Source organism: Argiope bruennichi, chromosome 9 (assembly GCF_947563725.1).
Source record: "Argiope bruennichi chromosome 9, qqArgBrue1.1, whole genome shotgun sequence".
NCBI lineage: Eukaryota > Metazoa > Arthropoda > Arachnida > Araneae > Araneidae > Argiope > Argiope bruennichi.
Genome location: NC_079159.1, coordinates 104,598,393 through 104,613,463, shown reverse-complemented (window position 1 = coordinate 104,613,463; position 15,071 = coordinate 104,598,393). Strand labels below are relative to the sequence as shown.

The window sequence follows — 15,071 nt, the reverse complement described above, 5'->3', positions numbered from 1 at the left end:
AAGCAAATATCAGACAAGGGTATTTCCAGATTAACGAAAGTATCGGATTAATGTATCTTCATTAAGAAACACATTTTAATTGCAAAATCTGTATTTGTAGCTCTAAACCCACAGAATTATAAATATTTATAATTCTGTAGATTATAAATATTTGTGTGTGATATAATTTGGATTATATGCCCCTTCTTCCATAAAGTTAATGTTACTAAATATTAAAATATTGTAGCATGTTATATATATAACTAAAATCAGACCTCGCTTATCGATTGATTCATATAACGAATATTCACATAATTTCCAACAATAAACTTCATTGTTAGAAATTAGGCAAAAAGTAATATTAGGGATTGTCAAAAATCGGAAAGATTTGCATGATTATTAAATTGAGACCAGTACAAAGCAATTTTTTTAAAAAAATTTTGAAACGGTGTAAAAATAATTTTGTATAAAATATTTTCTCAAATTATAAAGAATAAAACTTCAAAATTCAATCAAAATGTTTATTTAATTAAAATTTTAAGGAAAAATTTGAAAAATTCGTTCCATCGTGCTCGTTTCCTCCTTCCAAGGCCAAAGTTAGTAGATGTATGCTATGAAGAATACCAGTACATATGTATACATCTTTATCTCTACTAATAATAAAGATGAATGAGGTGTGTGTGTGTGTGTGTTTTGCTGTCTACAGATCAAATTGTTTGACCTTCAATTATGCCCCATACATACTGTGGTAGGTGAAAACATGCCTCTTGGAGTGATTTTTGAAATTTTATTTAATTAAAATTTAAGTAAGTTGAAGTTTAACATTTATAATTTCATAAAATATAATTACTCAAAAATAGTTTTTATATTTTAAAATTTTTAAAAAATTGTTTTAATGTTATCAATTTAATAATTGCACAAATATTTTCCAATTTTCTTAAGAATATTTTGTGTCTGATTGCCATTTAAATACTGCATTATTATCTTGAAATTGTTTATTGTTTCATGAAATAATTTATCATGTGATATTCTCCCAATGTTGAAAGTTACATATGAAGAATTCTGTTTAATATCCGTGTAGTATATAGTTTAAGACAAAGAATAGGGAAATTATAAAACCTATATATTTAATACATAATAGTGCTATGATATCGTGTAACCGATCTTCATACGAAAAGTCATATACGCGATGAAGGGAAGATTTGTAAGAAAATTCAAATAGCATGGCGTTAATATCTCAGCTTGACGGAATCATAATAATAAATCAATTCTAAACAATGTAATTTATATTAAATACTACCAATATTCTCAGCAAACCTATGGCAATTTGTTATTATTTAAGATAAAGATTCTTTCTCACAATATTGCTCATTTTTACAACTAATTTTTCAACTAAAAATATATTTATTTAACGCAATTTATCACAAACGATAATAAATAAACTTCTAATCGTCGCTGAATACTTTTCAACACTGAAACTTTTTATTCCTAATAGATAGATTATCAGTATATGTATTATGTTTGCTTCTTTTTTACATATTTGATATGATATGCATCGATATTTTAAGAATTAAAATCATGAAAATCTAGTTCCATATTAACCACGTCTATCTGGTAATTGATGTAAGCAAATTGTTTTTTTTTTTTTTTTTCCAAAAAGACAGTATTTGGTCATTTTATTAAATGACATCTACTGACGAAAACTAAATCGCAAGCTTTAAAAGTTTAATTAATATTAAAAGTGGTTTAGAGAAACAAAGAAATTTTCAGGAATTCCGAGACCATTTGCAATTAGCATTCTTATTAAAAGCAGATATTTTCGAAAATATATCTGCTTCTTCTTCTTCACATCTTTGGAAATTTTAACTTTTTACACTTATTATTTTAAATGTTACAAATTGAAAAATTTAATATTCTGAATTGTTTGAAAGCCACATTATTTGTTTATGTATCATATATTTGATAAAGATGTATTTTATTTTATTCTAAAAACTGATAGTTAGGTCTTAACCACTTGTTTTATCTTTTGAGTTGATTTTGAATCGTTTGTTGTTTTTTTATATGTTGCTTAGTTGAGTAGGATGCCATGTAAAGTTTACATTTGCAGATGTGTTAGTGAAATCAATTTACTAGTTTTATTAAATATATTTATAAATAATATCAAATTATTAACATTATCATATAGTCAAGTATATTTTACCTAATATGTGGGCCGAAAGAATATGTAAAAATTTATAATACATAATTGTTTCAGCAATTCATTTATTTATTCAAACAACATAAAAAATAATTATTTACTTCATTTAAACTATTTTTACAATTAGAAATGTATGCCTTTTTCTAATGATTTACACATTATCTGCCTAGTAATTTCAACTTTTCCACGCTCTTATAATAGTTACTATATAATCACATGTATTCCAAATTTATTTTGATTTCTTAGTTGCGCTTGTTGTTGATTCCGATTCTCCAGAATCTATATGCGCGAAAATAAATGCTGTGACAGCATAATTCACTGAGAATCATCTTCTAAAGGTGCATAAATTCTAAATAAATTTATTCACATTTTTTTTCCGTTCCTGACTTCCATATTTGGCCTGTATCGTCGACTGATCCTGGTTCTAACAAAGAACTTTTAAAACTATCTAAAAATGCCAGTTTTAGCTAATAGAAGAAGTAAATTATTTAAAGATCTCTTCGCCAGTTTTCTTTCTTAGAAAAATGATTTCGCGCGCGCGAATGTGTGTGTGTGTGTGTGTGTGTGTGTGTGTGTGTGTGTGTGTGTGTGTGTGTGTGTGTGTGTGTGTGTGTGTGTGTGTGTGTGTGTGTGCGTGTGTGTGCGTGCGTGCGTGCGTTCATAAGTGCATAAATATATTTTAACAATTACGTGACTGAGAAAAAAAAAGACTTTTGAAATGTTAACTTTGATTTATTTCATTAAGGGTGTCCTTTTATGCACAAGAAGCGATGATAAAACGTCCGTTCACATCGCGATACAAGTGCAATAGAGGCAGAAATTTTTCCCTTCGGTGATTTTATTGAGAGATTTTTATAGGGATTTCCTTGACATGTGTAGACTCAGGAAAGAGAAATCTTAGGTACCTTTAAAAGAATGTTGTAAGCATTAAGGATTTCTATCCCTGCACTCGGAGAGTAAGAAAATGCTCTAGAGCATCAGTTTTATTTAAAATTAATTAAATAAAATATGAGAATTGGATCAGGAAATAAGAGAACATTTTAGAATGTTGTTAATATGGTCTAAATTAAGTTAATAAATTAGGAAACTAATTGAGAGTTAAATTAAATTTTAAAATATCATTACATATATATATCTATAGGTAAATATAATAATACAAAAACTTAATGATCAAACACATTTTATTTTTTATTAGTTCCAGGGAATATAGATAAAGTGCATCAAAAAACAAAGTAAGAGTAGTGAATCAAATCATGTTTTCGTTCATATTTGTCTTCGTGTAGTAATCTCGTCAACATAGGCCACTTGTTCGTCTACAGCCTGCCGATTACGATGCCATGGCCATACTTCTGAACATGTACTTCTCCTTATACCTCTGGAAGCAGTTCGCCAAGCATGCAATGTGTGCATCCTTGCACTGCACGAGTGCCGTCTTGTTCTCGGAACGGCGTACGCAGTCGATCATCATCAGCAAGCACTTCTCCACAGAACAAGCTGAAAAAAATAACAGTTTTAACATATTGTTAGCTTTAATATCACCCATGCTTTTTAGTGCTATAACAACGTTTTCCTGAAAAGTCAGGAAGAGGGAAAAGCACGTCAGAGCTCCCCAGTCCCATTCACTGTACCAATTTCTATTTTATTTGAAAATTTATGCTGTTAGATACATTATCAACGATCACTTCCTGTCCCTTTCCCCTCGTCAACATTAATTTTGGAGAGAGAAAATAATCATTGATAGAGTTCTCAGTTTTAACTAATGGGCTGATTCTGCCAATTGATTTTACTATTTTCCGTACATAGCTAAATAATAAGAATGTTCTATGTTTTTTTTTACTAATATAATATAAAATAGTATTTTCATTTGGTGTCGTAAGATGCAATTCATCAAAGTTGTTTGACATTATTAAATGAATGCTAATAATAGCGTGTATGGGCAGTTGCTCGCTAACAGGGGTTAGTTCTTTTTTACAGTTAAAATAAAAACAAAAATAAAGAGATCAAAATTTCTGAGACTCTCGAACAATGCTGGATGGTATTAAGTTATTGTCAAAAGTGGTAAGTGTTAGGTGATTATTAGTTTAAGATAGACCCAATTTTTGAAGTTTGACGCATTGCATTTCCGATAATGACATAAGGTATTATTTATTTGATAGTTACGTTTAGGCTTAACTAATTAATCATTTACCTGAATAAAAATATTTTAAAAACAAATTGAAAGAGAAATTGAAAAAAAATCATATGATATTCTGCATTGGAAAATGTACTTAGGAAATATTCTTATTGAATAACATCTTGAAGAATAATTAGAACACTAAAAATTATTGCCAAGATTATATAATAAAATTAATCTTTTTGTGAAAGCGAAACTGGAGCAGAAAGAATAAAGGCATTAATATTAATTGTTGGGTACGTAATTAAATATACTTTATAAAGTAGATTCATTCTTCTTTGTTCTCAGAAAAGAGATTCAACTTGAGAATATTTCAAAAGATGATTAACAATTCGTTAGTAATAATACCAGCTATGTTACATAAAGAATTTTTTGATATTTAAATAATGTTAGAATTGATTTTTAAAAGAATGTGAAAATTTCAATATCTTAAATAAATCTATAATAAATTTTTGGTTTTGGATCCAAAAGAAAATATTATTGTTTCTATCGGTAGATGGCACTATTAAAAGAATACTTTTTCAAGAATGAAATTTGTTTCAATTTCTCACCAGATGGCAGCATGACACAGCCCTTTATACCTAGGATTGCTGAAATTTAACCTAAGTAATGGTAATTAAAAAAAGGAAAATTAACTCACATTCGCCGAGATTTTCAGCGACATATCTGTCGAGCAGAAAAATGCGAAGAAGAAAAAAATCTCTCGAAAACAAGAATTCTAAATTAGAACTATAAAGTATAATATGAAAATATTGATTTTGAATCCTTGAAAGAAAATGTTTATTAGAAATATTAATAATATCTCTGAATTATTTTCAGTAATAAAATATCTCTAAAGAAAAATAGTATTAACATCTATAATTGTAAAAAAAGCAGGGATCCTTTTAATACTTATTTAAAATTTGCTAAAACATTTAAATTGTCTATAATTTTTCCAAGTTTATTTAAATTATTATTCCATTATTCAGATATTTGTTTGTAGTAATATATAAAACTTCTCCGTTTCTTACTAAAATGAATGGGAAAGAACAACTGAAACGATCCGAATTCTAGCATGAAATAGATAAATATATTTGTTTATTAAGTTAGGCTATATTTGGAAATTTAGCAACAACTCAGCTATATTTTTCACCCGTTGTTGTTTTTGAATACTTATTGACGGATATACATTTATATCCTATGTATGAATGATATATTTATTGTGAATTTAGAAAGACAAAAATGAATAACACCACAGATAGATCAACTGAAGAACAGATCTCTTATTTACTTCCTTTCTTTTTTATTTTTGAAAAGAAATTCGGTTTTTTTTTTCAAATGCTCCTTACATTATGCGATATTTTAAATTCCAATTATTCGCAATCTAAAAATTAAATGAAACAATATTCGTATAAATTGAAAAATGAGTAAGATTATTGATAATAGAAAATTTTGCGAAATAAAAGTACGGAAAAATTCTTCATACTATTAAATTCAGAAAGCCGGCGTCCTGGCATAGGGGTAGCGCGTCTTCCCCGTGATCTGGGCTTCCCTGGGTTCAAGTCCCGGTTCGGGCATGGTTGTTCTTCATCTGTTCTATCTGTGAGATGTGTGAATGTGCCCCCCTGTAAAATGGGGCTGTGCAAGCGAATGTGATGCGTGAGTAGCAAAATCGTACTCTTGGCCCTAGTTGGCGCTACTAAAAATCAAGAGACGCTCTCTTTCAGCTTAAAATCGATGACTTCGATCAACGGGGCTTGTCCATGGCAAGTGCCATCAGAAACAACAACAACAAATTCAGAAAAATCATTCTATTTATTTTCTTTAACATAGTATATATAGAAATATAATACTCACCACTGGAAAATTCATCATTAGGGATAGACTTTTTGGTCCACCAAGCTGTAAGAGAAATTTTAGAATAAATTCTTTTAATAATGATACATCCTCTATATTAATGAATAATATTTTATAATTTTTAAGCAAACTGGGACATACTCGACAGTGAAAACTGCCTAAATTTCAGTTATTCAGTCCAAAGAGTATTTTATCAATGTAAAATCTAATACCTGGTAGAAAAGTTAGAACGAAGGGTTTGTTTTAATTATAAAACAGTAGAAAAATATTTGTTTCTTAAAATATTTGTTTATTAATAAAAAATTGAATGTGTATTGTGGTGCGATACTTTTAATATTAATAACCACAAATCGGTACGCTCAAGAAGGACTAATTTTAAGTAAAATAACTTCAAAATTAGTAAAATATATTTTTAATAATGCAGTGATCTTTCTTGAATATTCTAGTAATAAAAATTTCAAAAAAAAAAATAATGAGTTCTTGTAACTTAAAAATCTACATTTTTCATGATAAATAACCTCTAAAGATTAATATTATTGTACTGAAAAAATAAAAATATGCTTAATAGTTGCATAATATTTGTAAATATTGTTGTGTTAAACTTCATACGATTTTAATGAATAGAATGCGTTCTGTGCGTACCGAAATTTGGAGGAAATGTGTTTCAAGAAAAAGACAAAAATATCTATAAAAAAATCTATCTTTCTATCATAAGAACTGCTGCTAGATTCATGTTAAATAACAATTTATAAACTTTAAATTTTCCATATCTACCTATCTCTGCAATCAGTGAAATGCCCCCTAAATTTTTTTTAAATAAATTTTCTTTTTACAAATATTATCTGTTCCCTTAAAGAAAATGTGGACATTAATAATAAGTAAAGTCCTAAGTAATTAATATACAGAAGTCTTGTGCAAGCGTGGATCAAATAACTCTAGCATGTTATTTTTATAGCTTATTTCATTTAGAAGAATTTTATGATTTCATTACAAACATCCTCCTAAAATTACATAACAAACTTATCTCAATAGTTAACAATAGTGAAATCCTTTATTTCAAGCGCTAAGAGCAAAAAGGATCGAATTATTTGTCTCTTTTAATTACTGATCTTACTCGTTTATTAGTTTCTTTCATCAAATAATCATTGGCGCCAGATTTTGATATAACTTAAAACAATACATGCAATTTTGACTTGTATATATACCATCAAAAAATAATGACAAATCAATTTGCACATCTAAACACAAGAAACAGGTTTTGAAATTCTAAAGCTATGGAAAAAACACTAACTAATATCGAGCCATAATAATTAGGAAAGGACTTCAAATATTGATTGAAATATTTATAAAAAATGAAAATCTGTAGATTTCCATTGCTAAAACATTACACAGGAAGTCAGAATGTAACACCGGAAATGGTTTTGAAACAAAAAAAAAAAAAAAAGAATAAACAAAACCCATCTTCCAGTGAGGCATGTGCGTGAATTTGAAATGCAATTGTATTTTTTTTAATAACTTAATTAAATGGCAGCTGCTTTGTGCTTTGTTTTTATTTTTTAAAATTGCTCCTCTTTTTATAAGGAAAGGAAGAAAGCGTTGCTAAGCAAACAAAGGAACCAAAATTGCAACTAATGGCCATTTGATATCCAAAATGCTTTTGGGCACATTTCACACAATCTATATTTATATTTGTAACGAATTAAAGCAAGAGAGCACTTACTGTTTCTTTTTTCTAAATTGTCCTTCCACCCATTTGAAGAAGACACAGCAAGTGAGTCGTCGTTGTATTCTGTAAAAAATTACATAATTTTACAACCTATTATTATAATTTCAGTATAGTATCTAGCTCTAAGCATTAAAAATATAATGATGACATAATGCATATAAATTTCTTTTTATAACACATAGAGAAAATTTCATGGGTGAACCGGAGTTTAACCCCCTTTTTCGCCAAGTTGTGATAACAACTTGCGATTTTTGAAAATTTCACCAAGCAGGGGGTTAAACTCCGGTCGTACCTTAAAATTCATATCAGGTCTCCCAAGATGAATTATTTGAGTCGATTTCTCGCCAAATGTAACCTAGCCAGCTTTTATTGCAACCCTATTTGCCATTTCTTACTATCAAAGAAATATTTTGGCGTGCTTAATAACTATTAGCACAATTGAGTTGTTCTTCACCAGAAACCAAACACTAATCTTAAATTTTACCATTATGCTTAAAGCTAATGATCTTGAAATATTATAGTTATTAAAGGCCTTCATATCATATTGAATATTATTTAGCAAATCTCAGTGGTAATCTGCTTAACTTACTCTTGATGTGAGTTTCGATTGCTATTGATTATAGCGATGCGTAATAATAAAGTAACACTAGAATGTCAAGTCTGTGTAAAATTTATTTTAATTCGTCTTTTTTAGCATTCAAAGCTTTTATTCAAAAATCTTTGGGTGAACCGGAGTTTAACCTCCTTCTTTGCCAAATCTGGCAATCTCCGTATTCTCTAGATTGTTGCTGTTGCCTTGTCTAGTAGTGCAATAGGATTAGATCTGTCCAAAAGTGTCTAAAACGGCTTTGGCCACATCAATAACCTCAGTAGAGTAGAGGAGTTGATGCGGTGAATCGAGATGGATCTCGAAGAGCTTCGCCAAAATGGCTGGGAAATCAAAGGTATGGTCGGGGGAGAGTGCAGTATCAATGCAGTGAGGACAACTTCTGTAGCTTCGATGGCCATCGGAAGATATTTTTTCTCTAGATTGTCAAACCTATTATTTTCGCCTCTATTATGCGCTATGATTGGACACGGCGCAAGATCGTTGTTGGCGAGTTGGCGATTTTTAAAAATTGCAAGCAGGGGATTAAAACCCGGTCGTAACAAATCTTTTTCTAATAAACCTTCACTTCAGATCCTTCTACATTCTCTAAATACTTTTGATATTTTTAAATGGACTCTTTTCGTATTAGGTGATAATGGCTTTTGTTGCATTTTCATCACATTTAAATCAATAAATAAATCAACATTAGAACATTAGAGATAAATCTATAAAATATATATCAGTTATTTGAATCATAGTTTGATAATAGTTTTAAGTACCGATTTCAATATTTTGGGCCGATTTTTCTGCTAAATGTATTCTTGGCAATTTCTGTGCAACTCTAAAATTCGTTTGCTACAATATCTCGTGATCATCCGAATGTGTCGGCCTTTTGGCGAATTTTTGAAAGATTGGTTTGAATTGGAAAGATTGTCTTGCTTGGCGAGAAATCAGGTACTAGTATTAAATCTTATCATTTTGTAATTGTATGATATATGCAAATAGAAATGTATAATAATGGCTCGACTGTAGTTTGGTGTGCCGTTTGCCGTGCCAAGGATACTAACAACACAAAATTCCGAATCAAGATGGATGAAAAGATAAACAAAACTGTAAAACAGTTATTCCATCATTTTAAGATTGGCATTGTTGGCATTTTTGGCGAAATGAAAAAGTTCTCTAAATAGATTTTAACCAATATAATTGCTTTTTTGTTGGTAGCTTTAATTTGTTTAATTCTAAATGTGGATGTAGTCACATCAAACAAATTGTAGGCCAAAAAATTTTTATCCATTATTCTTTAAGAGAATTTTTATCTCATGAAAGAAAGTTTAAAAGGGTAAGATTGAGCATTAATTATCGTTTATGAATAGGCGGCACTTGAGTATTAACTGAATGGTGTTGGCGAACTTTTAGCTTAACTGGTTTCCATTGTAGGATATCATTGGCGAACATAGTTGATACGATATATTATTATTTAGTGATTGTTTTGGTCATAAATCTGCGTTAATAAACAAGTACCAAATATTTTATACAGTTATACTGCAACGTTAAATCTTTAAAATTTGTGATAAAGGCAATTTCTGTTCTGATACATTAACAATTCTTGGTATTTCGGTAACGCTAAATTGTTGAGTTAATCATTGGCAAGAAATGGAATAATACACACCTGCATCGACATGCTGCCAGGCAAGAACTAAATACAAGCAGGATATAACGATGAAACTGAAAAACGTGTGAGAGTAGGGCATTTTATTCTTTCTATTGAGTAAAGAAGCTACCTGCAAAAAAAGGATAAAACTATAAAAACAATAAATAATATATTAATTATATAATTATTGGAATAACAACTTTATTAAGAGTTAAGCGAAGACACTTCGAGGAGATCACTCACGATCATTTGCCTTGGGATTTAATAACATATTTGTTTATAGTAATCAATTTTCTAATTAATAAAGTTTAAAATTTATCTTAATAGGTTAAAAAAATTTCTGATATTTTGTGCAGGAAACATAAATATTATTTAAATAGGATAACATTTTTTTTTTCATATGAATAATATAAGATATGAATATTTATCAAATTTTCAGGTTTAATTTTTTAAAGAATATTTTCTCTTGGTTTCATCGGATAAGAGAAATGATAGGATGCAACAAATTATAAGATAAAAACATTTATACTCAGAATTTTCCCCTATGGATACCAAGAATAATAAAAGAAATTTCAATTTAAATTGAAAAATAATAATTTTTTTAATATTTAAAGCTACGTAAAGATATCTAACACTTTCAAGCAGCGCTGTAGTTATCAAAAAGTACCCGAACTAGAGGCATGAATTAAGCTATTCCAATTATTGATCAAAAGTTTTCGCATCCTCAAAGTAATTTTCTACAGTATTCACAGCCAGACAAGAGAAAAGGCATACAACATTCTACAATTCATTCCTACAAAAATCCTTCCAATCATCAAAATATGTCTTCAAATTGCTTTTTTGAAACCCCAAACGATTTTATTCTGAATTTTCTTTTATCAAATTATTGGACTCAAAATGGTGACCACGCAGAAACAGCTTCAACTCTGGGAATAAAAAAAAATCACATGTTGCCATATCAGTCCAATATGGAGTATGGAATTTCAACAGTTGTATTTGATGAATTTTTAAATTCATAAATAATATTGATACTGAGAAAAATGCATTAACATGATGCAAAGCCCATGAGTTATTCCTTCGTAGTTTTTGTTTTTAATGTTTTCCCTTTAGGAATAGGTTCGATAATGTCTATAATTGTTAAACAGTGATCGCTAAGCGCCAACTCTCTGATTTCATTCCATAACTTGGATTGGCTTAGTGATCGTAATTCATTTATGACAGATTTTCTTCGTTCTTTACAGATTTTATTCGCTCAAATACTCTTGTTTTTGATAAATAGTTTTTCTTAAAGGCTGTTCTCAATATTTCAAATATTTTTGTTTCAATATTTATTTTCAGCAAACAAATCTTAAAACATATTCTTTACTCAATTAGATTCATTATTTTGGGAAAATCTACAATCTATAAACAGTATCTCATTATAAACGAATATATTTTCAAACGATAAAGTGAAACTAATTCCTGATTGTTGCCAAATGTTTATAATAGTCGTAAAAATATCAGATAAAAATTTGCAGACGATATGTATTAAACATGTATTTTAAATGAAGCATTTGAATACTTTTCGAACACATTAGTACATTTAGTTTAAAAATATTATAGCATTTAAATTCTCTGTATAACATTTTAAAAATGCATTATGTAACTTATCGAACATAAATACCAACGCAAACTTTATCAAAATAATGCAAATGTAAGGAGAAAGAAATTCTTACCTAAAGCAGATACTGACGAAAAATCTAGAGTGAACGCTCTTCAGTAACACAGCCTTTATATATGTTTGAGAAGAAGGTCGTTCGATAGGTGTTATCAAACATGTAAGGATTTCGGCAACAAAAATAGACCTAATTATTGCCAAATAATCCTGCTGGATTTCTAAAAACACCCACTGGCACCGAACATCCATCTTCATTTAAGGAAATGCCCTTTAAGCTCGAGTACCCTCTTGAAACTCATGGTATTTACATCGATAGGATTCCCAGAAGGTATTGAGGATTATATGACCTGACCAGAAGAGATCTCGGTTTAGTTTCGATGTCAGAGAATCTTTACTTTGATTTCTCTTTCTTCAGCTTCTTGTTGTTTTGAGCTCAATATGTGTTAGCGGATTGGGGAATTGAGATTATAATGAATTGATAGAGCATCGCTTCAAATCTTCAAAAGACAACGCGATTAAGTCTTGATTGTGAACAATTTCTATTTTTAGAAGAGAAGAAGCCTTTCAGGAGTTGTTGCAGTTTATTAGACAGCTATAAACTCGTATTAATTAGTTTTTATTGCTTACTTGCCACCTTATCAACCAGTCAAATATGGTGGTAAAATGATAGCTAAAATTTTCACTTAAATATTTTATGTGACTTGGTCTTAATGGATTCCTCAGCAAAATATTTTTAAACTCCAGGTTTTGATAGCCAAATATTTCTTACTGTTATAGAAGCCATACCATTTTGTTCATTGAGCGATACATTTCCTAGTTTTCTGTCAAATTTCCTAAAATTTTAACTTTAACTAAAATAATTAAACTACAATCAATACATTTTTTTTTTGCTGACACTAAACACATTCTCTAGTAATATGAGTATGAAGATAAAATCTTTCAGCATTGAAATCTTAAATAGAACTATGAGTTTATCGAATACGATATAGTTACAATTAATTATATAGATATTTAAAAAAATTAAAGTAATCGTTTTCTTGTGTCTTTTCTTCTAGAAAACTATATTTTATATTTATTTCATTTCATACAGACACATGAAGAAAATTACCCTTGTCTAATGTAAATTTAATGGTAAAATTACCCTTAAGTTTGTAGTGAGATTTTATTTATTCTTTTAATTTGACCTTTTGTCAATGTGCTGGCAACATGTTGATAAAGGTTAATCTTTCTCATACATGCATAACATGCTCATGCAGATTAACTTTTATTTTCATTTCATACAAAATATTTTTTAAAGTATTCTAAAAATATTTTTTTAAATTAATTGAAACAGAACAAAAATTCAATGACCAAAAATTGGTTTAATTGAATAGAGAATATTTTGAGTTTTAAAATGATGCAAAAATCACTTTTACGTTGCATTATTTTCGAAAGTTATCGTCGAAAAAGCCAACATTGTATTTCATTTATAACTAATTGCAAATCTAATTAATTTTTTTAAGTCGCACTAAATCACGCATTTGCATTTTCCAAAATAGATATGTTAAGAGTTTGTTAGCTCTGAATCCAACGGTCTAGCCTGTAAAACGCCAACACACTCACATAGTTATTTGTGAGTTTTATTACAAGTTCCGTTTTATTAGATGATCCAGCATCGCACAGAATTTAAATCATTGCATATATAATCCTATCACTTTTAAAACTACTTTTATAAAAAAAAATATAGAAAATCTTTTTATTGGCTGAAATTTTTATCACATTTCGTTATCCGCTTTTAATTAAAATTATAATATAAAATGAACCAGACGTTTTTAAAAACTACTGCTAGCTAATTTTCTCCTTAAATTTTTTTTAAGTTTCTTGTATTTACACTGCAAATTTGTTTCACAAACACCTAAGTTTAAGAAAGACTATCTTCGTTTAAACGATTGACTTTAGCAAAATTTGAATCATTGTAAATAACTATTTTGAGACAAATAAAAGCATTATCAAAAAATGTACTAAATTAAGAGACACATTTTTAAAAATATTATTAGAGCAATAAATGTAATAAAAGCGAAGCTATATTAATATATAATTAATTGAATATTAAATTAATGTTTGCATTTTGGAACTTTGACAGTATTCTTTTTCCTGTTTTATATAACGAATTTCACAAAATTTGGTTGAGTTCATGTTCAGTCCATTTGTTTAGAAAGAGTTGTGGAACAATGTACATATATATATATATATATAGCCACAATGACTTATTTATATTAATTAGAATTGTTCTTATTTTTAAAATTTTATTCTTGATATCCCTTTACATTAGATCTGATTTTTCGCATTGTCTAGATTTTCGTTTCTGTTAAACATCTGAGAATGGACAATTAGTAGTCATATTATTATTTATTAAAAATTATAACTTATTCTTAATGTTATAAAGTTCATTTCAGTTAAATTAACCTATTAATACTAAAACATAATATTAAATCCGTTTTTAATACATTTTCTTTTAACTCATTTCATCTTAGTGAAATTGAATTTCATTATTCCGTACAATTTTTTGTTCATTTGTTGTTCTAAACATTTATAATTTTGCACACTCATATATTCTCGATGACAAAACATTGTTGTAATATTTTAAGAACTTTATTTTCTTTAAACCACTCATTAAATTTAATTTTGATTCCTGTATCTATAATGTATTACATAAAAACAGATCTCGAAATTGAAAAGTAAAAAAATAATTGAAAAAATAAATTTACTATTTAGTATATTAATAAAAATGTGTTTTAAAGATAGTTTTTAATTCAATTTATTATAATTTCATCTATTAAGAATCTCATGGAATGTGAGGGCCACGGTGGCCTGGTGGTAATGTCTCGGCTCGCGAGCCATAGGGTTTCAGGTTCGAGACTCAAATCAACCGAAGAAAGTCGTGTAAGGGGGTAAGGGTTGCACGTTAAATCTGTCAGGGTCAAACGTCCTCCTGCTGGTATGGTGTGGAGAGGGAGGTGCTAGAGCAGGTGACGTCCTCGTCATCTGGAAGTGGTTCAAAATTACGAGGTCCGTCCCAAAAAATAGCCCTAGTGTTGCTCTTCAAGGGGACGTTAATGTAACTAAACATGGAATGGGACACTTAAAAAATGTTGCAATCCTTTTGTTTATAAATTTATCTATATTCCAGAATTTTCAGATGGTTGTGTTGAATCCTGAACCGAAGAAAGATAGCACGGAAAGCAAAAGCTCAGAAAAGGGCAAACAGAATAAACTTCTTCTTT

The 15,071-nt window shown here is 28.8% G+C and overlaps 1 protein-coding gene across 1 annotated transcript; it reads right to left on the bottom strand.

Annotated features, from left to right (window-relative positions):
- Positions 1-3,379: 3,379 nt before the first annotated feature.
- Positions 3,380-11,884, bottom strand: LOC129985309 (uncharacterized). The gene is made up of 5 exons (XM_056095290.1): positions 11,867-11,884; positions 10,170-10,281; positions 7,906-7,974; positions 6,186-6,230; positions 3,380-3,670 (listed from the first exon to the last, which is right to left on the bottom strand). Exons 2-5 carry the CDS (start codon positions 10,249-10,251, stop codon positions 3,504-3,506), a joined length of 363 nt encoding a protein of 120 aa, XP_055951265.1. The 5' UTR covers positions 10,252-10,281; positions 11,867-11,884; the 3' UTR covers positions 3,380-3,503.
- Positions 11,885-15,071: the final 3,187 nt, after the last annotated feature.

Bases quoted from the DNA above. Each gene is read 5' to 3' on its own strand.
- LOC129985309 (XM_056095290.1), bottom strand. From the start codon at position 10,251: ATGCCCTACTCTCACACGTTTTTCAGTTTCATCGTTATATCCTGCTTG. The intron at 7,975-10,169 runs GTGTGTATTATT...AATTTTTTACAG, and splicing joins CTGGCAGCATGTCGATGCAG to AATACAACGACGACTCACTT. The intron at 6,231-7,905 runs GTAAGTGCTCTC...TTTCTCTTACAG, and splicing joins CAATTTAGAAAAAAGAAACA to CTTGGTGGACCAAAAAGTCT.